The 27655-nt window shown below is 38.6% G+C and overlaps 1 protein-coding gene across 1 annotated transcript in view; it reads left to right on the top strand.

Moving 5' to 3' along the window:
* The first annotated feature begins 212 nt into the window (after window positions 1-212).
* The window catches only part of LOC127645568 (histone-lysine N-methyltransferase 2C-like), a 122403-nt gene continuing 94960 nt past the window's right edge, over window positions 213-27655 (top strand). The window contains exons 1-4 of the mRNA XM_052129228.1: window positions 213-869; window positions 5527-5691; window positions 20816-20904; window positions 26593-26731. Coding sequence (XP_051985188.1) covers window positions 5528-5691; window positions 20816-20904; window positions 26593-26731 — 392 coding nt within the window. The 5' untranslated portion in view covers window positions 213-869; window position 5527. The remainder of the gene's footprint in view (window positions 870-5526; window positions 5692-20815; window positions 20905-26592; window positions 26732-27655) is intronic.

Here is a 27655-nt window from a genome sequence, read left to right as displayed (position 1 = left end):
CAGTTTATAATATTTGTATTTTTCACTGGTATTTGTTAAACGACAATATATGGTTTGAAACACGATACTATTACTATTAAAACTAATTAAATGTATTTCCAAATGAGAACGTGTCATTCCTCAGAGTGCCGAGCTTAATATTGTGGCACTATTTAACATTGTATCGCTCGCAGGGCGTGATTTGGTAACACTCAAATATGGCTGCCATGGAGTGCGAGCTGCAACTTTAATATTTGTATTATTACAGAAACGTTCTACTTCAGGCTACGTCATACAACGGCGTCAGAATTCCAAATTTCGCTTGTGTGAATGGTTAATACGCATGCAAGGAAGTCATCTCGGTGTGTTTCGGGTTTAAAGTACTGCTCGAAATTTCAGCTTGCTCCGTGAGCTCGTCGGGATTGAACGCTTGAAAGCGAAATCGTTCGGTTTTCCATGAATTAGAGATATTCTGGGCTGTAGTTCCCCCCGAATGTGGCGAGAGATCGGCTCCTTTCTTCGGGAGCTCAGATAGCGGTCGGTTTGGCTTGTTTTCGCTCGAGTAATGGGATGTAACCCGCAAGGATTTGGCGATGTGGGATGAAGCGGAATAAAGAAAAGTGATCAGTTCAAACCGTGGGAAAGCAACTGCTTTCTGTCTATGGATTTAATGTAGTTTGTTTTCTGGATATAAACGTGGATTTTACTGGAATACAGTTCCGTTTCGCAGAAGATATTGCTTTGTCACGCTGGCTTATTTTCCCGAGGAATAGAGGTCTGTTCCTCCCCAACCCCCCAGCGCCACAAACACTAAACAAAAGTACTATATGTCACATATATGACGGTTGTTGTCATGAAGGAAATAAATAAAAATTGCTAGGGACGAAGAGGTAAGTAAATATCGATCGATGAGTGTTGTTGTGTGTTTCTCGTCATTATTTGTGAGATGTTTTTATCGTTTCTATCGCGTTTCCACACACCGAACAGTTCGTTTTGACTGGGTCTGCTGCTTCTCTTCATCTTGTATTACCACTAACCATTTATTTTCTTCTAAACCCACTTAAACGTCTTTTATAAGGTTCTGCATCTCTACTGCCCATTGCCTTTAATGCGCAGTTATATGATTCCCTCTTGGAAAGGCGACTCCAGGCTTGAGTAATGTTTCCAAGTTGGTCAACCGGGCTGCAAGGCCTCAACACTATCCACTTGCAGCCTTTCTGGTGTTTTTACAGTCCTCTTTCCACTATAACACCACCACATTGATCACTGTGCAGGCAATAGTCACAAGCCGGGCGACAAATGTTGCATCTATTGACAGCAGTGATACTGGGTGTTCAGGTAGGTTAAGCCTTTGGGCTCCCTAAAGAGTGCGAAGCCGACTCTCATAGACAAAATCACCTGCTTTTACATTTTACAAAGAAGTATTTAACAGGGTAATGAGTATTTCATGGCATGATGGTATTAATGGCACCCTACAAACACAAATCTCTGGGGACGAGTTAACAAAGGCAAAAAGGTGGACATGCCCCCTCATGTGAAGAAGCACTTGCTTTGTGTGCCGCTGTTGTTTCACCAAGGCTGTCTTTCTAACTTGTGCTTGATTCCTGCATGTGTTATGACATCACATTATTTGAGATGTGACTTTATTTTCAGATATGCATTGTAGGGTGTTTACAAATGCAGTTTTCTGAAGTATTCATGTATTTGTTTGTTCAGGGAGCCAGACTCCAGATAACTTTAAAGGAAGTCATTTGTACATGGCCACTAGAATGTTCCTTCCTCATTTCATAGATGAATACATGGGCATTAGTGATTCAAGGGGCAAATTATTCAGTATATTGACATTTCTGGAGGACTTTGCTTCATATTCACTAGATAGATATTGTAAAAGTGAAAAGGTATAGTTGTTAATAGCTTGTAGTCAGGTTGATTCAGTCATAAAAACATCTATATTTGTAAGCCAGTTAATTTCGATGTTACGTGGTAGACAGATGGATGGATGGATCGATCTTTATTTAATCCATGGGGAAATTCAAGAGCAATCCAGCAGTAACATCAAATGTAGCCTGCAAAAATTCCCAACTACATGCTAAATGTTCATTATTGCAGTAGCAACAGTTTAAGATATAATATCAAGTGCATTCATTATATAATGTACATATGAAAAGAAATTGAGGTGGTAGTGAGACACTTTCAATGGAAATAAATGGGGCATGATTTTGGGGGGATTAAAGGCAGAAATGTGAAGCTTTAATGCAAAGCAATAATTCTGTTAAAACTAGTGTATAATTCAAGATGTAACATTGTTAAAAATGTAGTTTCTTCGCTTGTTTATGGCGTCATGGCAAACAACATTGTATAATTGGATAGAACTTTTCTGTGTAGTTATAATTGTACATCTAGGTTGCCATGACCGTGTAATGTTAACAGACCCTAAAATGACTGTAAAAATGACAATTTAGACATCTTTACAGCTCAAATAATACATTAGTTTTAACAGAAGAATTATTGTGTGCTTTTATAAAATTACAAGCTTCACATGTCTGCCTTTTAAACCCTCCAAAGATTGGCCCCATTCACTTCTATTGTACGGGACTTTTCACCCATATAAAAAAAGTCCCAAGAGTACAAAAGTTACAAAGTACAAGACCGTTACGGGCGCTTCATTTCAAATCACAAGTATAGGCTATATATGGGAGAATCAAACGTCCACTGCTACTTTTGCCATGAGGATTCAGATATATCGCAAATTATTGCTTTGTTCTGTGACTTGTTTCAAGTGTGCTGCATCTATAGCCAACATCTGGCAAGCAATCATTTTAACAAACTTTGCTCGTTGAATTGTAATGATAAATTATTTCATATTATTTCGGCTCTATCTACTGGGGTTTATGAATATACACACAAATTGTGTCTGTCTTGATAAGCATGATAATTTAGATATATTGATTTCTAGATAGACTTGGTTTGGATAAAATGAATACCTGCAATGGCTAAGAATTATTTTGCAATTTTCTTATTCTAAAATATCTGAACATTTGGGTTTATTAGATTTTAAATTTGCACTGTTGACAACTTCCCCCTGTGGTGCGTTTGTACAGTTTTCTTGCACATCTTTGTTTCCTGTAATGAAAAGACCTTGGATTTCTCTAACCAGGATGCCTTGAATTCTAATAAAGAACAAACCATTTGAATCATGTTGAAGTACATTTAAAAGTTGAAAAAATCTAACTGTGAATCCTTCATAAATTTGGTCAAAATAGAGATTAAATATTTTTGCCATATCGCCCTGCTTGTAGCTAAACTTTTGAAACAGTGAGTATTTTAATGTTGACTGATTAGACTGAAAGTCGACAAAATAATTCTGAAGCAGATTTCTGTTCTGGGAAAATGGACCAAAATATGATGATGACACTTTGCATGAAGGGGCTCTTTAGAATATGAGTGTCTCTCCCCCTAGCAATAGCAAGTAGCATGTTAATGGCTGTGATGTAAACTAAAGCTAATTGTCCATTTTAAAAAAAGAAAAGGAAAAAGGATGAGCCCTTCAATATATGCCGACTCAACTGCCAATTTCAAGGAAATACTGTACATCACAACATGGAAAATAAAACTGGGTAATACTTTACAATTGGGGTCCATTTTTTTACATCATGAACTAACTTTTACAGCATTTATTAATCTTATTTCATGTTAATTGTATGAACTAACTTTTACAGCATTTTTTAATCTTATTTCATGTTAATTGTTTGAACTAACAATGAACAATTGTATTTTTTATTAGCTAGCATTAACAGAGATTAAACAATGCTTTAAATGTTTTTGTTAATTGTTTGTTCATGTTACCAAATGCATTAAGTAATGTTAACGAATGGAACCTTATTGTAAAGTGCTACTGAAAACTGCTCTTGAAGCCTTTTCATGGGGTCTTTAAATGACTGTATCATTGTGTTCGAACAGGCGAATGAAGGCTTGACTCAACCATGTGAGGTCTAATTGTTTACTCAAGACAGGATACAATGAGCACAGCCCAGGGAGGTATCCCACGTAGTTCCCGGAAAAGAAAGCATCCCTTTGGCAGCTTGCCTCGTCAGCTGAGTGGACAGGTTGGCAGAAGCACCATGCAGAGCAGGCGCAAGGGTCAGCACTGTGGATCCGACAGACCAGCAGCTAACAATATGCACATAATTCAGAAAGAATACAACAGCTAGAACTTGGTCTGTCAGTGTGTCAGCCCCTTAACTGTGTTTATTATTGGAGCATGACGTTCCATGTAGGGTGCCTTGCTTATATGTCACAATGAATGAAATCAAGATTGATCCACAAAAATGGTTTTAGGGAGATGGCTTAATGTTTTTTTTTATTTTTTATCATTCAGTAAGATTGATAAGTTGACAAAGCAGAGTTACTTAAGCTGTGTTTTAAGATGAGATCATACTGTTGACCATACCAAATTCAAAATAAGTTTAGACACATTTTTGTAGTTTATTAAGCAATAAGCTTTGGGATGCCAAACATTACAGTCGTTTTGCCATGGGTTAGGGGCAATTTTATGCACAACTCAAGGTTGAGTGCCTAAAACCCCCTTAACTGCAGTAAAGTCAATGAAATCGTTGCCTCTTGTGGCTCATTGCTTTAATAAACTACAAAAATGTGTCCAAACTTGTCTTCCTATAAAACAGTGCCAGCAGCAAAATAATCAATGACAACAGTGTTGAATAAATTAATGCATTTATAATTAAAGCTGAAGTTTACAATTTCTGCACCACAAACTGAAATTGCAATAATAAACAGTTTTCAAGCAGTTTCCCGAATACTCTACCATCTGCTGTTGATCAAACAAACTGATAGCCTCGCCCCAAACTTGTGCCGTTGGTTTAATCAATCTAGCTGTGTTCAAGTTGTCAAGGAAATCAACCCATGAATGGCTTACTTTTATTTGTCTCTGCATATTAAGCTGGGAATGAGAAAGTATTTTAACAGCGACGAAACTATTTTTCCAATAAATAATGTAATTCTTTAGCCTAACCGTGGCTGTTTACGGTTGCCAAGCAATGTTGCAATTTGGCATGTTTTTGTAGAACATGTGGTCACAGTTATGAATGCGTTCATAAACGCTAAAGTGTACTAACACTTGACTGGTTTTCAAATTTACTCATGGAGGAATGAGTAAGAGACTTGGACTCCCCATAATGTGCAAATTATACCAGTTTGTGCAAATAATTTTTTAGAATTAACGTAAGGGATTATTTTCTTCTTCGGCATTACAGGTCTTTAACAAAATTATAGTTAAAGCCTCACTGCTTTGAGAATGTTAGGTTTAGAAGGTGTAAATATGTTGCAAAAGTGATGAAAAATAGTTGAAAATCTTTCCTAGAAGTCTTAAATTATGTAATACAGGAGTCATAATGGGGAACAATATTTTGAATAACGGACATGTTCTGTTTTTTGGTTACTTAATGCATTATGAATCTGTAGATGTATCTTCAGTTGAAGTCATCTGTTCTAAGATTAGTTGTGCTTAATGAGCTGCATTTTCTTTTACAGAATGTCATCAGAGGAGAAAAGTCTGGACCCCTCTGACAAAGGACCCTCACCAACCCCTAGCGGCTCTGGGGCCACTCCAACTGGTAGTCCGGCCCCCACAGATAAGCGGCCCCGGGGCCGCCCTCGGAGGGACGCATTATCCGCTGTACCCAGACAGAGAAAAAAGTAAGTTCAGCTTAACTTTTGAACTAATGCCTGCAGGACGATTACAATAGGTGATTACAATTTACCAAGTGACAATGCTGCTCTTGACATTCATCTGCATATAATATGTGATTATTGGTCCTAAAAGAGGACAACAAAAGAAGTCAACTCAATTTCATATCAAATGATTGAATTGCAGTGTTGTGTTGAACAGGGGTGGACTGGGAAGAGAAATTGGCCTGGGATTTTGCATGGAAACTGGCCCAAAAGGTCATCGCTGTCCTTTTCTACATATAGCATCCCCATATCGCGGCACCATTTTGTGACCGGTTCTGCATAACGCGGCAGCTCATTTCAGCTTATTGTTACCCTTTCGGCCCGTTTCGCAAGCTCTCTTGTTTTAGCACATCGTTTAACTGACAGGTGAGGTTGGTGCCCTGCTGCTGTCTGGATGCATTCAGGACAGATTAGTGTTCATATATCAAATGTGATGTGGTCACAAATGTGGTTTTCATGATCCGATCACAAGATGTTTTGCATGTTTGACTTAAACAATAGTAAAATGGTAGAATAACTTTGTGTCCCACTTTATTTTTGGAACTGGAATCCATTAATTTAAAAGTTGACTTGGCATTGACTATTTCATAAGATCAAAGCAATTTCACACAACGTTAGTATTGCCACAGCTGCAAAACAAAAGAATGCAGCCAGGTGGTTGGAAGAGGTTAAAAATAAGTTAGATTGGTGACATCAGCCAAACAAACCACACATCATTTTCATAAATCAAATTTATTTCAGACTGACTTAAAAACAAAGAAAAATAGTCATGGTTAACAATAGAAGGTGCGATGTTCGACGCTGGGCAGTTCGATTGTAGACCGCTTTGTTGTTTAGAATGGGAGTGATCTATAAAGGCCCCGACACACTCACAGCAAAGTTTTGAGAGTGTTTTTCATTCTTTGCTCAGAGCCAGCAAGCAGTTTGAACATTTAAGCAAAGACATACTGTTTTCGAACATTCAGACGTCGGCCACAACACTGTAGGAGGCGTTTGGAGGAGCACTTAAATATGAGGATGCTCAAGATTACATGTAAAACATCAAATAATATGATATTAAAATGTGTAATCAATGGCTTCATGCCTCATTCTATGAGTAAAATTCACACAAGATCAGTGTGAATCGTGGACCAATGGCAGTAATAAGGTATTTAGCAGCTGGTATGAAGTTTCCCTGGAAGTTTGTGCTGGCAAGCTGTTACGAACCACCAAAGCGATCTCCTTAGTCTTGGTCAGGTTTTGATCTAAATGATGTCACACCCATTGCTCCAATTTCTTATGACGTGTGCAGGGGCCTTAAGCGGACCAAAAAATTAACCAGTTGAAAAAGGACCCAGTTCTCTTCACATTCACACTGCCCTTGGCCTTTATTTCTTTTTTGGCCACTTTAGTCAGGTGTCAGTTCATTTTCTATTCACACTGTGTTGTTTTTGTTAAACCCAGCCCACTAAAATATAGTATTGATGATCACAATATATATTATTGTGGCGGTGGTGTAGTGGGCTAAAGCACATAACTGGTAATCTGAAGGTTGCTGGTTTGAACCCCACAGCCACCACCACTGTGTCCTTGAGCAAGGCACTTAACTCCAGGTTGCTCCAGGGGGATTGTCCCTGTAATAAGTGCACTGTAAGTCGCTTTGGATAAAAGCATCTGCCAAATGCATAAATGTAAATTATTAGGGCGATATTTAATGTTCGAGTACACCACGGCGTTCATTTGAATCTTTCACATATAGGTCAAAATTCCTGCAAACATTTTTCAGACAGCTGAAATTAACCAAGTGTGAAAACACCCCAATGATAAGGTCATCTCCCAAGTGACAATAAATGGATTAGACCAGCAAAAAGTGTGGACACCTGGCAGTGGAGATCTCTTCACCCTTTCTAAAATTGAATGATGGAGCATTTAATTAACCCCTCTGAGCCCTTGAGCTATTTACCCTATAGACTACATTTAGCACATTCATTAGAGTTCCTCAAACGAGATGCACCTGTTGAGAGTTTACCTGACTGGCAGTGTGATCTCGGGCAGGGCTTCAGGCTGACAAGAATCCATTTAATGTACAGGAGTGGTTATTGAATGGTCATTCTGCGAGATTTCCTCCTAATTCACATCTGCATTTGAGAAGAGGGTATGCATGTTACGTGGCTTAGATTACTGTCTAACTGGAGGGGAGGTGCTTGGCATTTTTCCAGAGGAGATTATTCATAAAGGTGCCTGTGAAATGAAAAGCACAGGTGCCTCTGCCAGCATAGGAGCTTGCTATGAGCACATAAGGTCTGATGTCAGCGACTGCGACTGGGAATATGAGGTGTATGAGGTGTGCTTCTTTAATAGATCTCACAAAAATCAACACTTTAGTTTGAAAGCACCTTCCAAAGGTATTCAATGAATGAACAAAATCTGCAAGCTTCAGTATAATTAAAAATTTTAATGTAAAATTTTAACGGCCCTTTACGTTTGTTGCTTGTCAAATTGTTCGATAAAAGCCATGGCACACTGCAACATTATGTCAGACCCTACTATTCACATCGTAGCCTAGACATTGGGACAAAACTCTGCCCCCGACCGAAGATTTTCCTAGTCGACTAGTAGTCGTTAATTTAAGCCATTAGTCGTCGACTAGTTGCACATTTATGATATGAATTTAATTACTTCTATATCTATATATATATATTTTGGGGGACATCAGATAATGGTTTCCGTTCCAGAGCTGAGAAAGAATCTTATAAGTATCATTGCTAACACTGTTCTACATTCAGAGAAACACTAAACCATAATAACTAGCCTATAAAATATATATTTTGGAAGCGCACGCATGAAGCGAGCCGCAGCGAAATCGGCAAAAGCGGTAATGTTTCTGAATACGCCGGAAAAACCAGCAAAGACTGTCTGAACATTGTGTTAAATTATAGAGAGAAATGCACATTAGGGTTGTGCCGACAGACGATGATCTTGGGGATCGACCATGGTCAGAGTGCTCGCCAATAGCTGATGCCTTTGACCATTTCAAGACGATATTTGGCTCGTTTTACCATTAATCTATTAAATTATTATTATTAGACTATTATTATTATTATTATCAAATTAATATTACAATAATTTGCCCGTAGACACGTGCTTGAAGAAACACTATTATATTATTAAGAATAGCTGACAGAAAAGCCGTCTATGCGCACGTATGACACAATGAAACGGAGGCGTGCAGTCTCGAGGAACACGCACATGTAAACGGTTCTTACTCTTTCTTTGTTTCTGTCTTCTGATTTTTTTGTTTGTTGCAAGAACAGTATCATCTATGAGTGCTGCAAATGACCTCAGACATCTCAGTCCAGGAGGTGCTTTGAGTTCAGTTAACTTTATTTCCACTGAGCAGTTTATTGTGAATGCAACTTTGCAGCCTGTAAAATAATACAAACTAAATAAAAATAATATAAAAACACGTTCACCTCGAACCATGATTTATATTTCACCTGCATGTTTAGAGAATTCTTGCCTGACGATAAATGGAAAGGTGGATATGTGCGTGTGTGTGTGTGTTTATATATCACTTTATTATTTATTTATTTGCTTTTTCGTTTCGTTTGGAGTGCAATTTGAATTTAGAAATGTTTTTGATTTAAGTTTTTCATTTTTTTATTAAATTATTTAATTTTCAATGCAAAATCACTAAAGCAAGAATATTCACTGATCCATGAGACTGGGGGTTGCCGATGTATTTGAATATTGCGAGAGAGATATATATATATATGAGCAAAACTAATCTATTCACACACTTCGCGGTAACGAAATACCCGACCGGTAGAGAATGCACGGATGAAGCTTCTTTGCCAGAGAGATGTTCGCAACTGTTGTAAAGCCATCTTTCAAAAAGTTGAACAACACACATTTTAAATGCACTTATTTTTTTTCCCCATTTTATTTGAACTTTTAGTTAAAATAAATAAAAAAAAAAGTTTCAAGTTTGAAATCAAGGTGTCTCGCTTTATTGTGTTGTCTTAACGCCAACCCTGCTTAACATACCACCTAGCGTCCAACCAGCGGTCATACCGGTTTTTCTTCGACCACCGACCAATCAAAACTTGGTCGACCAAGACTCTTCTCATCGTCTAATGGTTAGTCGACCATCAGGTGGCAGCCCTAGTTTTGACCGAATGTTTAACAGTGTGGTGTAAGTTATAAAAACATAACACTTCAACATTGTCAGCAAATTAAAAAGCATCTGTGAAAAGATGGTTATATTGCCTACATGCATTGTTCAGTCCAGTTTCTTAGCTTTACTACGACACTCATTTTTGTTGGTCAAGGGAGTAGTTTCTAATTAATTTGATTTAATTAATTAATTTGGGTGCAGAGCTAGCCTAAATGGACCATACAGTTCTGTATTGACCTTTTTTTAGAAGCATGACACAGACCATTGGTGTAGCCGTCTGTGTTCACAAACATGCTTAATCTTAAATCAGTAAATGTTGCAGGGCACTTATTTAACCTATGACATTTAATGCATCACTGAGACGAAGGATTTAAAAACAAATAATGTCAGCATTATGTAGTGATATATTACTGGCAATTGCAGGTGGCTACTTGATGATTTCACAGCTGTCATTCTATGGCTCTGAGTCCAGTGCACAACAGACTGGGACATCTGACCAATCAGAGCAGTGTAGGCTCTCTGAAAGGAGGAGTTTAGAATTAATCCTTTAGAACGGATCATTGAAGGAAAAAAAGGTAATGCTGCAATTTAAACTATGAGCAAATTAAAGTGTTTTTTTTTTACCTCGGATGCATGTAAATCTATTTGATGAGACCTTTAAAGCAAAATTAGGCATATTTAAAAACCGTAATAGGTGCACTTTAAAGATACATATATTTGCAGCTTAAAAGCTAATGTTCGCTATTTGACATGACGGGAGTCTGCTGTCAGAGGAAACACTTCCGCTTGAACAGCATGAAAGCACTTATTGAAGTCAACATGAAACCAAATTTGAGCCTATACTTTGCATAAATTATAAGTGCATGTTATTTTACTTAATTTATACAATGGAAGAAGCCAAACTTTATTCCCCTGAACCAACTTAAAGTGATAGATCAATCAAAAATGTCTCATTATTTACAGTCATACAATAGAATTTTCAATTCTATGGGTGAACTGTTTTACTTGGCTCTCATTTTGTGTAGGCAACATTTACATCTATACAGGTTCATAAGAAGCACGTTCCCTCCCCAGACAGAGCCGGTTCATTTTTAATCCTCTGTCTACTACTCAAGTCAACTTGGGGTTGGGCGTACATTAATTTCTGCAGTGCCTCCATCTAGCCAGTTTGAATAGCTGATATGGATTTACTCCAAAGGTGCATTGATGACTAGACCAGTCGATCATTATGGCTCATAGCTGAATGACCTGTCAAAGTAGAATTTGTTTCATTGTATAGCACTGGATTGTGCTAACTTAGCATGTTTGTGTTATATGTGTGCTAAACGATTTCCTTTTGAAATCACAAATGGATATGTTACTAGCTACCTTGTTGCTCGGGTTACAAACATCTTTGTCTCCTGTGTAAGTGACATTTTATCTAACTAGCCACACAGCTCTATCTCAAGCTGTAATGTGCATATTATATTGAGTTACCAATCTATGTCCATAAGAACATTTGGAAACATGGTAGGGGATTTAAGAAAATATATCTTACTGGCCATGAAATTATTCTTTATTTTAATATATGCGTCCAAAGGACAATAGGATGTTAGCGGTTTTATTCCTTGCATATTTGAGACAAACTATGTTGGTCATTGTGCCACATGCAGCTTCAAATGCAGCATCACATGTTAGCTTAGCCAAGTGATGTGAGCAACTCAAATCAGAGTTTCGTTCTCATGACAATTATGAGACTTGCAAATTTTTTCAAAATGAAAAAAGTGGTTAATTGCTCACGTATCATGGCAGTGTAACTATAGTACCAGTGGCCATGCACATACTGCACCTAAATACGGTTGTCAGTTTACATTTGAGTGCTTAATCCTGTTTTATACACACACAGTTCAGTAATTTGACAACCGCATTCTAAAACCAAATGAACTCCCACAAAATTCAGGTTGTGACAACCGCATTTTCAGAAATTCCACTTAGTGTGTATGGAGCTTGGTTTTTAAAAGAATAGATCACGCAAAAATGAAAATTCTCTCATCATTAATCGCCCTCATGCCGTCCCAGATGTGCATGACTTACATTGCTCTGCAGAACACAAATGAAGATTTTTCACTGTACATTTTGCCATTGCAGTCTCAAGGCACGATCATGAAGTGTAATCGAGCTTGAAATCATGATCGCCAAGGAGACTGTTGATGTCAAGATTTAAAGTAAATCAAAAGTGTTACATTTCGGTCTGTTCTCACGTAAAACTGATTGGATCACTACAGAAGACATTAATTTAACAGTGGTTTAACTGGAGTTGTATGGATTACATTTATGCTGATTTGATATGTTTTTTTGAGCTTTTACGTGAAAGTTATACTCTTTAATGACGTGATTAATAGTGCACGTGAGATATAAATATGCTCAAACAGATTTATGTGTCTTCACTCATTTATACATTTCAGTCTCTTTTCCACTGTAGTTTCTCTCAGGTCTCGGGTGACACATATATTACAGTCCAGAGAGTCTGCATTTAAATGTAGTGTTGTGTTTTCATGGCCAGTATATATCGACCACCCTGCTCTTGAAATCAGGGGGCACAGAACGATGTGTTATGGGTGGGCCCTCCTCCCTGGGGTCTGATGAGTTGGCTACACCAAAGTTGACCGTAGTAATAACAGGGCCTGAGGCAATGTTGCTGGTCGTCCGCTCCTGATGATAGCCCTGGATATCAGGATCGGCATCAGCCATTAAAAAAACTCTAAATGGGTCTACTGATTATCTCAACTGTTATATCGTCTCAAACCCAGATTTGTGGCCTGTGGTTTTGTAGTCTTTGCTTTATGTGCCACTGTAACCTTGAGGGTTATGTTCCCCTGTTTGTCAGCATTCAGCCTTGTTAACTGTCTGCTGTAGGAAGTCATTTGCAGGGAGGAGTCATTTTTGGCATGGGACAGACTGTGATTTGTCTCTCCAGTGGCACTGGTAATTACCCTTCCATCCCTAACACTACTTTCTCATGCCAGCCCTAGAGAGAGGCGGCTGGCATCCCTTTCAACTCTGCATGATGTACATCATCCATCTTCAAACTGTGAGACTTTAATTTGAATGCCTGACAATTATCACCCTGATGAAGTGATACATAGATCAGACAAGGAGGTGTTTACAAAAGGTGTTTAGCAGCCGGTACAAAGTTTTTCTGAAAGTTTGGCTGATGAGCTGTTACAAACCACCAAAACAAACTCTAATGACACTTTTCCACTGCACGTTACGGTTTGACTCGACCCTGCTCGCTTTTCTTTTATGAGCTTGCTTTTCCACTGCTGTTTAGTGTCGCCTCAACGTGGGTGGGATTATATGCTGAAGGTCGTAATTGCGCCGCCTCTACTGCCATGACATCGTCATAAATGCGACACAAAACATACAATAACACAACCGCTAGCTTTTAGCTACTAGCTCATTGTGCTGCTTAAAGCGGTTGTTGCATGGTGATTTTACACAAGTGTAACAGTTAAATTGGCCTGGTGGTTTTAGAAGCAAGCTTCCAGTAGCTGGTCAACTAAATAAAGTGAAGCATTCAAGCAGAGTATAGAGTTAATGTACCATCCTCCATCATGGACTTCAGCCATGGCTAAGTCCAGGGCACTCTCCCTCCCATTGCTCGCCGGTCTAGATGGCGTCCATTTGATGGAACCACTTCCACTTTTCCTTGATGGCACTTACTGAAAGACTTTGTGTCGTTTCGTTTGTCGCTAACATCTGCATCTCGTTTATTGACCATGGCGTGGTTTTGCGCACAGCCTTTTCTTTTTACAATTCAAAAGTCATGTGAACAAATGATACTGCTATCGCTGTAGCTAACTTTAAAACTAGCGGGTTGATGTCCCATATCAAAAATCCAGTGACGCTGGTAGTGACGATGATCTCTGATCAATCAGTGATCTGCAGGGTTTTGACATCACATTTAGTATCGGCTCAGCTCGCTTGGAACCTCGAACGAGGTAGTACTAAAATAAAAGTAACCGGTACAGGTACTATCCACAGTGGAAAACCCCCAAAAAGTAGTCAAGTCAGAGTCGAGTTGTACCTTGCAGTGGATAAGCCCAATAAAACACCTTCTTTTGGCCAGATTTCGATATAAATGACGTTGTACATGTTCATTCTTCGATTGTAGGAAGTGTGCAGGGGTTGTAAACACAACTTTTTTTTCATGCAGACTGGATAAAAAAAAAAAAAACTGTGTGCCCTTGTTCCTGGAAGTTGCTTAGCGTCAGCATCAGATTGGAACTGTTTTTTTTCAGCGAGTGCTTGATATGCATCAGATCAGTGAATGGACTGTGGTTGGTGGGTGGGCCGTGTATGTTATATGTTTTGGAATTTCAGTGTTTTTTCCCCCAAAGTAATTTTAGTTGCAGCAGCAAAATAGGTGGAAGTTCAACAAAGAAGTAGGTTGTAAAATGATATAGTTAACAGACTTTACAAAGAAAGTGCTTGTGATTGTCTATTTCTACCATGAACACTTTGAAGGTCTGGTAAATCAGATTTGCTCTTTTTGTAAACACACAGAGAAGAGCTAACTGAATGTGGCTATATGTGCTTGTAGTTTCAAAACGTTACGTGAAACTGCATATAGACACGTGTATATATAGCCATGTTCACTTTTCAGTTATTGTTCTATTGTCCTAAAGAACTAAGGTAGTTGAAGACTGCAGCTGTCTTTGAGGTATTGGACCACCCTCAAATTTTAGTCATGGTTAATGATGTGAAACCGCTGTTTACATTAGGCCTCTTTCTTTACATTACATTGTATGTATGTGTGCTTTAGTGGGTGTCACTACCTTTTATATAGACCCAGACTACACATGATCGGCTGAATTTGAATTCAGATCCTATGCAAGATCGAGCTATAACACAAATCTTTTGTTACTCTGAATATGAAATTGGTAAGACTTGTTGTAGGGTCTAACAAGTCTTAGTTATTCAGTGTTTTTATATCTATATATATATATATATATATATATATATATATATATATATATATATATAGTCTGTGATTGGGTTGGTTCTAAATTGTATCCTTAGGTTTGCACACAGGTTTATTGAGTCCCAATGTTTTGTATGCACAGTATTTCTGTTGGTGAGTATGTATAGTATGGGCATACTCTGGGTTTGATAGTCTTGAGTACTGCTCTTTCTGAAAGTCACAACATATCATGGCAACAGCTTTCAGAATGCTATTTCTGAAAGCAAACTTATGTGTCTGGCAGTCTGTCAGTGCACCTCTGTAACAGTGGCTCAATTGAAAGTGTGAGGCAGAAAAAAATCTATGTTATTGAGTATTTGTATTTTTATCTTCTCTTTCTGAAAACAAAGGTGTTTCATCCGTCCACACAGTATTAGTCAGTGACATCATGCAATAGGCAACTGTGTTGTCTTCAAAAGATAGACCTAGAAGACGTAGTAGTGCATCTGTAAGACCCCATGAAATCAAAATTAAAGTTTTGTTACATTTACGGCAACTATTAGCTTTGAAATCATCTACTGTATATGCTAGTGTCCTAACCGTTGACAAAATTGGCTTTCGGCAAATATACACTTAAAATTTGCAGTCTCTCTCTTCAAGCTAAAAAGGCCCAGGAAAATTATTGATATAATAACGTACCCTCCCCCTGCATCTGCTCAGCGAAATGTCTGTTCTCAACATCGTACATGATGCCTAAATAGGGCATTTCAAAGGGAAACCATCCATTCTGTAGGGCTGTTCCAAACTTCTTTCCAAATTTCTAAGAACAACTTAAAAAGTGAGTTCCAAATGATGAAGCTGTCACAGTGGAGGGTATTGTCTTAGAAGGGAAAATGGCATAGGAATGATCACTTTTAAATAGAAGGCAGGAGTTGGTCATGATGAAAGTGGCTTGAGTTTATTCATATTTTTGGTATATATTTATTCAAGGTTTCATGGGATGTACAGCACGAGTGTTCTTTTTACTCGGACAAATATGTTTCTTGGTCCTGCAAACCTTGATAAATTATCATCTTTGGATGTATATGATGGAAGTCATCTAGAAAAAGAAAAGCTAGAAAAGCTCAATTTTCAAGGTTACATATTTTAAAGGTGGGGTATGTGATTTTCTTTTTTGACCATTTTTTCAAAATAACTTGAAATTCTATTCCTAACCCACTTACTGGCTGTAAATTAGAAGCACTGAAATGAAAATTAAGCAATTTAATCATCTGTGGAACGGGCAGGACTCGAAAAACTCCAGCCAATCATTTTCAAGACCATCTAGAATCATTGGACAGAAAATGTGTCAATCAAACGGTCGTACCATGCCCCCTCCCCCACCACCCTGGCGCGCGTGTCCCGTTCGATGCGCATACTCAAAGCTCGTGACCCAGTAACAGGAAGCGATTGTATTTATGTATGGAGAATAGAGCTTTTATAGTGCTAGTGGGGTTGTTCCACATTTCTATGAATCCTGTTTTGAATAGAAGACCGCTGTACAGACGCCAGGGCTGGCGATGTTCTTTTTTTTTACAGTTATGAGAAAATCAGCTCTACACCTTTCAAGAGTGGTATGCGACCCCTCCTCCTGCTGTGTCAACAATTTGCTCTGAAAAATTGTCTGACAGGTGAATGCACTGTTTGACTAGTGAGTCTAGAACACTGCTAGAACACTGCGCATCTGAGTTTTCGCTCGTGCATGATTGCGCGTCCATGTTTTTCGAATGGGTGGAGTCAGGGCCAGCGTTGGAGGAGAGAAGGTAGGACCTTAGAGTTGTGTATTTTCAAAATCTGCCGGCCGTTTTGCAAATCACATACCCCACCTTTAACACCATAAACAAAAATACTATACTATTTGTAGTTTAACATATTTCTTCCAGTTGACACATATTCATCGCCACAGTGTATATACTGCCTTACATATTTGTATAGAGCTGGATATTGATACAGATTTCCTTATTAAATTCACAAGCTCTTGATTCGATTTTGATTCGGTATCGATTTATATGAGTATATTATATACATTATATAGGTATATTATAGTTATAATGTCCCTTTTGCTAACATATGAAAGAAATTATTTTCCAGCTAATGCTGTTAATTAGGCCTATACAGGGGACATTCTCACTAGGTACATTACGAAAATATACATTTGACTGTCTATATTTTAGTAGTTTTTCATAATTTTGGGGTCATTTTGGCTTGTTAAAAATGAACAATTCCATGTATTCAATCAATCAATAAATAACATTATATTACATATATAATTTTTTGTTTCATGTCTATTATTTAATTGCATAGTTTGCACTATTTACAAGTATTTACATTGATTTGTTGAACACATACTAAAACGGGTACTTTCTCTTTAAAAAAAAAACAGAATTTCTGTAAAGAGAGTCTGTAAATGAGCACATATTAATGAGAGAGACTCGAATGGCTTTACTTCATCTGTGCTATACATGATTAGAATTAAATGTTTCTGACTGTAAAGAACAGAAAGTATATTAAAAGAGATCGTATTCAATGATAAATGGATCGTGTGGATCTCGTCTTTGGACAAACACTACATGGAACATCTCAACGCTCTAAGCGCTGTGAAAGGATCTCGCTGCTGAACACTTTGCGACTAAACTACACAATTACTGGTGAGTGAAATCTGAACATTTACCAGTCAGTTGCGAAATATATACATTTTAGTCGCATAGCATGAAATTAGTTTGCAAATGCGAGTGATATCCTCTCATTGTAGTGAAGGGATGTGCATAGAGTAAAAGATGAATCTTGGCATTTAAGAGTCAAGATGCAACTTCTTAACTAGCTTTACAAGCAATAGATTCTTGGTTAACCAGCTTCTTCAAAAAGGCCACACTGGTCAACCAGTCATGAAGCATGGCTGTGCTGATCAACCAGGTAGACTTCCATACTGGACCAATGTGTAAATTCATGCTGGTCTAGTCTTTTCAGCTAGGAAGCCTCTATATCTTGTCCTTCACTAAAACACAGTACAAGAGCTTAGCATTGTGCTGGATGTACATGGTCAAATAAACACCTCAGACATGTTTATAAACAGACGAGTAAAAGCAAGAGAACCGTAGGAAATCGTGGGAAGATTCTCCACTCATCCAGGAAAGTGAAGATGTCAGAACGTTGCCAATCCAGAAGAGAGATAGAAATAGCCAGAGAAAGAAACTGGAGGAGACAGTCAAGTGAGGAACACCAGAGGGAGGCAAGGCAGGAATGTGAGAGATTTTGGACAGTTGCTTAAGCCAAAGATCACAAATGAAAACAAACCCACACATACACATCTCTGAATGTATGTCAAAGTGTGTGTGTTACAGCAGTCTGGCTGTTTGACTAGTTTCTGTTCATTATATGCAGGGTTCACACTGTCATGGAAAACCAGGAAGTATTTGAAAGCGTTTTCCAGGCTGGAAGTGCCAAGGAAATTAATAAAATCCTAAAAATCTTGGAAAAGTCTTTGATATTCCAATTGTGCTTAGAACTTTTTTGATTATGCTCTGCTCTACAAAATTTAATTGGCCAGGTATTGCTCTAGTGTAGAGCTTTGGTAAGGTAAAACCTGCTTGAAAGCCATAGTGATTTGTGGGTGAAACGTATTTTTGTGTCAGTTCTTTTTAATAAATTGGTTAAACCAGTCCATCTATCTGAATGATTCATTAGCGAATTGGTCTGAAACAAAAATCCTTATCCAGTATTCACAAATCACTTGAAAGGTCAAAAAAGTTCAGGAGAAGTTATGAAAATAAATGGGTCTGAAAGTGTTGGAGCCCTGTTTAAAGATCATTGGTTCTTGACCTTTTCCTCAACTGCACTGCGTAAAGGGTCAAGAATAAGCCTTGCATGCCACACACAGTATAATATTGGCTTGCATATAACATCAGGCTAGTACAAACTATTTAAATTATATTCAAAGTAATTTGACTGCACATTTGATCGCATTGCATTTGAAGTGTAGATGCTCAAGAGTTAGTGCAACATAGAAAGACCACCTACTCGCCTTACAATCAAACATTGCACTATACCACGAGTTGTAAACTTTGCTGGATATGTGTGGCTTTAAGAGGAAATAACTACCTGATGGAAAATTTGTAAAAGTCTGTGAATGCCTAATGCACATTCAAGACTTCACAGAAAGTTTTCAGTGCCCACTTATGGCATGCAGTGACAGAATATATGAAGCACATCTGAATTTCAATTGACTGAATTTCACAAAAACAGGTGAAATGTCTCTCTTTTTGGTAAACTTTAGTTTTAGTAAATTTTACATTTACAGTGTTGTTTTTGAACTCATGTTTATATTATGTATTTTTTATAAAAATAAAAAAAATGATGTTGAGCATTATGTGCAAATTGTCACATTTGTGGCAAGACTACTGATGAGACCCTCCAATCAACTAAATCCGATCACAAGTGGTCACAGGGAAACATTTGTGATGCACATTAATACCAAGAGTAAACACCAATCTGTCTTAATTTACCACCTGTGATGGCATCACACATGATGGATGTTATGCCACATTTCCCACGTGGTAGGAATACACAAGTTATCACTTCCAACCTCAATGCGTTTTCAAGGATTGTCAGCCCATTCTGTGGCCATCTTTGATTCTAGGTCTGTCACGATTATGAAATTTAGCTGATGATTACTTTTCAAACAAATAATTGTGATTTAATTGTCATATAAATTGTCATATTTCTTAGTGTATTTTTTTCTGCATGTGTGCTTCATACACCTTAAGAAGTCATTTTTACAATTTACAAAATCCCAGGAGATCATCAGTTACAGAAATATTCAAGCCAGCCCGTCTGGCACCAACAATCACGCCACAATCCAAATCACTGAGATCAAATTTTTCCCCATTCTGGTGGTTGATGTGAACATTAACTGAATCTCTTGATCTGTGTCTGGTTCTGTGGACAGAAATGTCTTGTTGATGAGAGAGGTCAACAGAGAATGACCAGACTGGTTCGAACTGAAAAAGTCTATGGCAACTCGGATAACCCCTCTGTACAATTGTGGTGAGAAGAATATAATCTGAATATAAGAATATAATGCAGGTTAGTTGTGTCTTGGCGGCACGAGGGGGACCTACACAATATTAGGCAGATGGTTTTAATGTTGTGGCTGATCGCGTTCACTATAAAATATGTTCGTTTACATTTTTTGGCGGGAGTTTGGTACCAGCCTCTGCTGACTGCATGCGGATCAGAGCACTTGAGAAGCTCTTCACGCACTCTTCTGGGCAGGAACTGGATGACATCTGCGGTGCAGGTCAGGGACACTCAGAGTTCAACTGAAAAGTCACGAACACGACATGCATGAATCATATATTGCATATTCAAACATTTGTGCAGTGAAAGTTTGTATTTACGTTTCACAAAACCCAGCTCCGTGTTGTGTTCGCTGGTTGCAGCTATCTTGGAAATGACGTCAAATGACCCTTCTCACAGAGGTTGGGGTTGATTGATCTACTCCGACTTCACAAGTCAGATGTCCAGCTTCGAGCGGCATCCAAATTGTTGTTTTCAAGTAGAAAGACTCCGAATTCTGAGTTGTCTGGAACACACCATTAAAACCAGGTGTAAGCAGAGCCTAATATGAATGAGTGTCCACACCAGAGCTGGGTTGTGTTTCCTCAGTGAGACAGGGTCCTTACTCAGTAAATGGGGAAATGACATATTCATGATGTTCCTGTATTGAGTGGCAGCTTAAATTGGGTCTCTCACCCGTTACTTCCCCCTCAGTGGACGTAAACACATGTGCTCACACTCAAACCCACATTTTCACATTTCTGCCCCACCCTTGCCCAGGGCTCTGGATACTCGTTAGGAACCAGTGGCAGCTGCGTCTATATTTAACTAATTCATGATCAACCAGTCTTCCCTGAAGCAAGCATTATAATCCGTTTTTTTGTTGTGTTTCTCAGGAATCGTGGGCGAGGAAAAGCTCTGGTGGAGGATGAAGACAGCACAGATGGAATGGAAACTGCAGAAACAGGAAGCACACAGGAGACAGGTAACCGAAGACTTCCAGTTCTTCCTTTTTCCATCCTTTCTTCCTCAGACCTCACTAAAGAGAGAATTTACTGAACGGTTACGCCAATTTTGGGCTCTGTATTTTGGCGTAAAACCAGTGTTTAATTCACTAGTTTAAATCCAGTATAAGTAGGTGCTTTCTGCACTTGAATAGTGCTGCAGCATGTGTATTTATATCAAGGCTTTGGGTCTAATTCACTGATAAAGCCGTAAAAGTTGTGAGATTACAGCACATGCAAATACAAATGTTATCAGCAGGCGCAATTCCCCCTCATTTTCTTACTTTCAACCTTCCTCTGGCTTTCTCCAACTCTTTCCTTTCATCTCTCCTCCCCCACGTACCCTCTCTAAACGTCTTTTCTACCGCTCTGGGTTTCCTGTGTCAGTCTGTTCAGTCATCACATCCCCCTCCCTGAAGAGTCAGAGCAAGTGAGGCAGCTTCTCCACCGAAGCAGCTAAGGCTGTTCCAATGATAAACAATATCACAATGTGGAGCCCCGAATTGATTTTTTTCCCCAGCTGTGCAGTCAATCTAGCTCAAACCTCGGCTGGCTGAGGAGGAGCTATCAAGAGGCTCGGCCATCCACACTCCTTGAGCAGGATTGATGAGATTTTCGGCGTCTCTGCATGGCTCCGCTCTCCAGCTCTAATTGAAAGGATTTGACTCCAGCCACAGCATTTCTGCTCTGGAGTATTTATTTGCATAATAGACCACTTTCTACTGTCAAATTGGTTTTGTGATTCATTCAGTGTAGCCAAATTGGATGGCCTGGTTCTTTAATAGTCATCTGAATTATCTTGCTACTCCAGGAGAGCTCACACTGCCTTTGAATGTCACTTTCTCCTTGGAGTTTGGAACAGTCAATAATGTGAGCCTGCATCATTAAATGTGCTGTCTGTAACTACTAAGCCACCTGAACCTCACAAATAATCGTTGTGTCAAGGTAACCACAGAAGTTAATGGCACCACCATTTTTAAAGAACCTTCAGTACACAGATCTACCCAAGATGCAAGAAATTGGGCAGCTTTTTAGAAGGAGCTGTCAGCTTTTCCTGGTTTGTTGCATAAGTCCATTTCTGACTAGATTTTTTACATACTCATTTATCATTTTTGGGTGGTTGCTAGGTGGTTGCTTTCTGGCACAAGTCAAAATGTCGTAATGATATTCTGGTCTATAAAAATTCATATATCATAAATCTGATTTCTTTACAAAGTAATAGCACACCTCTCCTCAACAAGCTGCATAATTTGAAGTATTTTTAATGTCTGTAGCTTACACAAATGGGCTGCGTGCAGGATGACTTATGCATCAAAGTTTAATACTTGGGATTAGAGGTTCATTCAAAACATTCAAATGTATGAGCAATAGTTTCTTTGCAAAATTACTTACATTTTTAGTGGCCGTTGCAGTTTTATGGAAGTTGGTGTACTACATATGTAAGATTAGACTGCAGTGGATATGACAAATACAGGGGGTGGTTGAGTGCAGCTGTGGTTTCAAAGTGGTCTATTTTAAACCACAACTTGCTCTGTGCTCTTAGTCACACTTGACTCACAACTCTAATTGTCAACATTGTGTATGTTGAGAGGCAACAATATTCCCAATTTCTCTCTTATTAACACATGGCACATGTGCTCTCCATATTTCCTCATAAATCAAATGAAATATGTGTTTGCATTCAAGCAGAGATCTTCTGGTCTCTGGTTTGTGTTTTATGTTTAATAGGCTGCTGTTGACATTGTAAAAGTCCGGCAGTTGTTCACACGTCATTTGGGATTTTCACAATGAAAGATATTATATGGAACTAAATGGCTGTTTCACTGGAATCAATTAGTGCTTTTCAGAATATATAAACATTTTGTGGATGAACTTTAATTGGAGTTAAATGTACACCGGAAAAGGCCATTCAGGCTTGTAAATGTGGTCAATCTCATTAGTAGAAGCTGTGACATTTCTTTGGAGAGACGTCAGAATGAGAGAAATACATGGTATAAATAAATGAATATCTATAGTTATAGTTATTAATTGAGATATATATATACAGTCAGGTCCATAAATATTGGGACATCGACACAATTCTAATCTTTTTGGCTCTATACACCACCACAATGGATTTGAAATGAAACAAACAAGATGTGCTTTAACTGCAGACTTTCAGCTTTAATTTGAGGGTATTAACATCCAAATCAGGTGAACAGTGTAGGAATTACAACAGTTTGTATATGTGCCTCCCACTTTTTAAGGGACCAAAAGTAATGGGACAGATTAACAATCATAAATCAAACTTTCACTTTTTAATACTTGGTTGCAAATCCTTTGCAGTCAATTACAGCCTGAAGTCTGGAACGCATAGACATCACCAGACGCTGGGTTTCATCCCTGGTGATGCTCTGCCAGGCCTCTACTGCAACTGTCTTCAGTTCCTGCTTGTTCTTGGGGCATTTTCCCTTCAGTTTTGTCTTCAGCAAGTGAAATGCATGCTCAATCGGATTCAGGTCAGGTGATTGACTTGGCCATTGCGTAACATTCCACTTCTTTCCCTTAAAAACTCTTTGGTTGCTTTCGTGTATGCTTCGGGTCATTGTCCATCTGTACTGTGAAGCGCCGTCCAATGAGTTCTGAAGCATTTGGCTGAATATGAGCAGATAATATTGCCTGAAACACTTCAGAATTCATCCTGCTGCTTTTGTCAGCAGTCACATCATCAATAAATACAAGAGAACCAGTTCCATTAGGCACTATATTTCACATGATTTGCAGTTATGCAAGCTTACCTGTCAAATAAGAAGATTTTTTGAATTTTAAGTTGTTCACCACTTACAGATTATTATTGTTAATGATTAATCAGTTTTCATTAATAACATTAACGACTGTTTCATAATCAATTTAATTATCGTGACAGCCCTTGTTGTACTTATAGTTGAAGTCAGAAGTTTACACACACTTAGGTTGAAGTCATTAAAACTTATTTTTAACCACTTCACACATTTCATATTTAGCAAACTATAGTTTTGGCAAGTTGTTTAGGACATCTACTTTGTGCATGACACGAGTCATATTTCCAACCATTGTTGACAGACAGATTGTTTCACTTTTAATTGACTATCACAATTCCAGTTAACTGTGCCTTTAAGCAGCTTAGAGAATTCCGGAAAATTATGTCAAGCCTTTAGACATCTAGCCAATTATCTTCCGATTGGAGGTGTACTGAGCTGGAGATGTACATGTGGATGTGTTTTAAGGCCTACCTTCAATCTGCCTCTTTGCTTGACATCATGAGAAAATCAAAAGAAATCAGCCAAGACCACAGAAAAAAAATTGTGCACCTCCACAAGCCTGGTACATCCTTGGGAGCAATTTCCAATTGCCTGAAGGTACCACATTCATCTGTACAAATAATAGTACTGCAAGTATAAACACCATGGGACCACGCAGCCATCAAACCGCTCAGGAAGAAGACTCATTCTGTCTCCTAGAGATGAATGTAGTTTGATGTGAAAAGGGCAAATTAATCCCAGACAGCTACAGCAAAGGACCTTTTGAAGATGCTGGCTGAAACAGGTAGACAAGTATCTATATCCACAGTAAAATGAGGCCTATATCGACATATCCTGAAAGGCTGCTCAGCAAGGAAGAAGCCACTGTTCTAAAACTGCAATAAAAAAGCAAGATTACAGTTTGCAAGTGCACACGGGACAAAGAACTTAGTTTTTGGAGAAATGTCCTCTGATCTGATTAAACAAAAGTTTGTTTGGCCATAATGACCATCGTTTTGTTTGGAGGAAAAAGGGCGAGGCTTGCAAGTCGAAGAACACCATCCCAACTGTTAAACATGGGGGTGGCAGCATCATGATGTGGGGGTGCTTTGCTGCAGGAGGGACTGGTACACTTCACAAAATAGATGGCGTCATGAGGAAGGAAAATTATGTGTATATATTGAAGCAACATCTCAAGACATCAGCCAGGAAGTTTAAGCTTGGTTGCAAATGGGTCTTCCAAATTGACAATGACCCCAAGCAAATTGTGGTAAAATGGCTTAAGGGCAACAAAGTCATGGTATTGGAGTGGCCATCACAAATCCCTGACCTCAATCTGATAGAATATTTGTGGGCAGAACTGAAAAAGCATGTGTGAGCAAGGAAGCCTACAAACCTGACTCAGTTGCACCAGTTCTGTCTGGAGGAATGGCCCAAAATTCCAGCAACTTATTGTGAGAAGCTTGTGGAAGGCTACCCAAAGTGTTTGACCCAAGTTAAACAATTATAGGCAATGCTACCAAATAATAGAAAGGTGTATGTAATCTTCTGACCCACTGGGAATGCGATGAAAGAAAGAAAAGCTGACAAATAATTCTCTCTACTATTATTGCGACATTTCTCATTCTTGAAATAAAGTAGTGATCCTAACTGACCTAAGACAGGGAATGTTTTCTACAATTAAATGTCAGGGATTGTGAAAAACTGAGTTTAAATGTATTTGGCTAAGGTGTATGTAAACTTCTGACTTCAAATTTGTGGTTAGGACGCAGGAAAGGTTTTCTTCTCATAACTCTTCCATGAAGGTCATATTTTTGCAGGTGTCGCTGCAAAGTAGAACCAATGCACAACTACTCCAGTCTGCTAAATCCTCTTTAAGGTCTATTGCAGTCAATCAGGGGTTTTGATGTGCCTTTTTAGCAATACTACGAGGAGTTCTCTCTGAAAGTGTTCTTGGTCTTCCAGACCTCAACTTGACCTCCATCATTTTTTAATTACATTACGAACTGAGGAAACAACTACCTGAAAACGCTTTGCCATCTTCTTTTAGCCTTCTCATGCTTTGTGGGCATCAATTATTATTATAATTTTCAGAGTGCTAGGCAGCTGATTAGAGGAGCCCATGGCTGCTGATTGATGGAGTCAGAGTATTTGTAAAGCTTTGAAATTTGCATCACCTCGCCTTTTCAAATGATGATTGTGAACAAGCCTTAGCCATAACAAGCTAATTAAGGTCTGAGACATTGGTAAAATGTCATTTTGGCCAGGGGTGCTCAAACTTTTGCATGCCACTGTATATGCCAGGTTATAACACTCTTCACCATTGTTTGACCATTATTTGACTAATTGCTACTGCCATGATCAATAAGAGCACTCACAAACATCTCTTTTACATAAAATTTTGTTTTATTCAGTATTAATTCAGGCAGTTATAGCACAATGTTAATTGTGCTGGGCAAATAGCACATCTAAAATATACATAATTTATATAGAAAGGAGGCTTGTTTGCCTGGAAAGGAGTGACAATGACTTATTTTAAATACTTAAGAAGCAGCACTATTTCAGTGCTGATTGCAAATGTTAAACTAGATTCTGGATGGTGGTTAGTGAATTAGACGCAGGTATTTGCGTTGAAATAAAGTGCTCAAAAGTGCTGCATCTGTTTAGCCCATGTTATTTTCATAAAAAAAAAATTGGTGCATTTTATCATCAGCCAGGTGAAAATCATGTCCACTTTTATAAGTAACATTACACCTCTTCTCAACAAGCCGCATGATATTAAAGTATTCAATCTTTTCTTAGAAATCATTTCTTTGTCTAATAAATATATTATCTGTGTTGGTCAAAATGTCTATATTAATGTATCTCTAATTAATGCTGATTTATCTGTCTTTATGTTTTTCTCATCAGCCACTAAAGCGCAGCAGGAGGAGATGGAGGGCGTCTCTTCCATGGCCGTCTCAGGAGAGGGGGAGGAAGAGGAGCATTCGTCATCAGCAGAGACGGGGGCGGCACAAATATCATCAGCCTCTGGAGAAGCTAAAAGCAGGTCAGAGCAGCATCCTCTCGCCAGGCTGAGTCACCGCCGGTGTGGGAAGTGTGTGCTTGCAGACGTGTATGTGCGCTTGTGTGAAAGTTTGTGAATGGCTTTGTGTTTTAAGCCTTTTTGACTATTGCATCTTTCCATCAAAATGTCAAAGGGAAGGACAAATGCTAACTGTCTGTACGTGTGTGTGTTGCTGTTAGCTACCACTCTCTCTTTTTATGGGGGATGGACTCATGGTCAGGCTAGAAGAGAAGAGCATTCTTGGTAAAGAGAACTGCTGTGCAGACGCCCAGAAAGTACTGCCATGGCACAGCCCTCAAGCTCTGAGTTCACTTTGTTTCCTGTTGCAGGAGCACATAGATCAGTGAAGTGCTGCTCCCAAATGTAGTTAGATATACAGCATAAGGATGGATCCTAATTAAATTGGCCATAATCAGAACAGCATATGTCCATAGGACTACACAGCATGTGCATTTTTTGGTAGGAGTTCTAATATACCTGGAAAGAGCTATCTTTAGCATTCCCGGCCATCTCGAGGACAGTTACATTTTACAGTCTTACTGTTTTATTTTAGTCTATTTGAATATGAATTTTATTTTTGCTGCATCACGCTCAGTAGCTCCTACCACTGTATATTAAAAATAAATGTTTTTCCGATTAGCTGTGATTGTGTTGGGTCACACATCCTTTTCGGTTTTGGTGCGGACATGCAAATTATTGCCGATGGAAACTAGTCACATTGACCCTTTTTAGAAAATAGTGCAAAAGACCAGGTAAATATTTATATATTTTTAAGTTAGATTGCACAGGTATATTTAAGTTCTTCAGTTCTATGTTCCCTTCTTCAAACTAACCTCAGTAAGTTGCACATGGGTTCATTTAAAAGTCACCTCCCGCCTCATTTTATTCATTCATTAATCATGTTCC

This window comes from Xyrauchen texanus, chromosome 6 (assembly GCF_025860055.1).
Source record: "Xyrauchen texanus isolate HMW12.3.18 chromosome 6, RBS_HiC_50CHRs, whole genome shotgun sequence".
Taxonomy (NCBI): domain Eukaryota; kingdom Metazoa; phylum Chordata; class Actinopteri; order Cypriniformes; family Catostomidae; genus Xyrauchen; species Xyrauchen texanus.
This window is presented reverse-complemented; position numbering and strand designations above follow the sequence as displayed.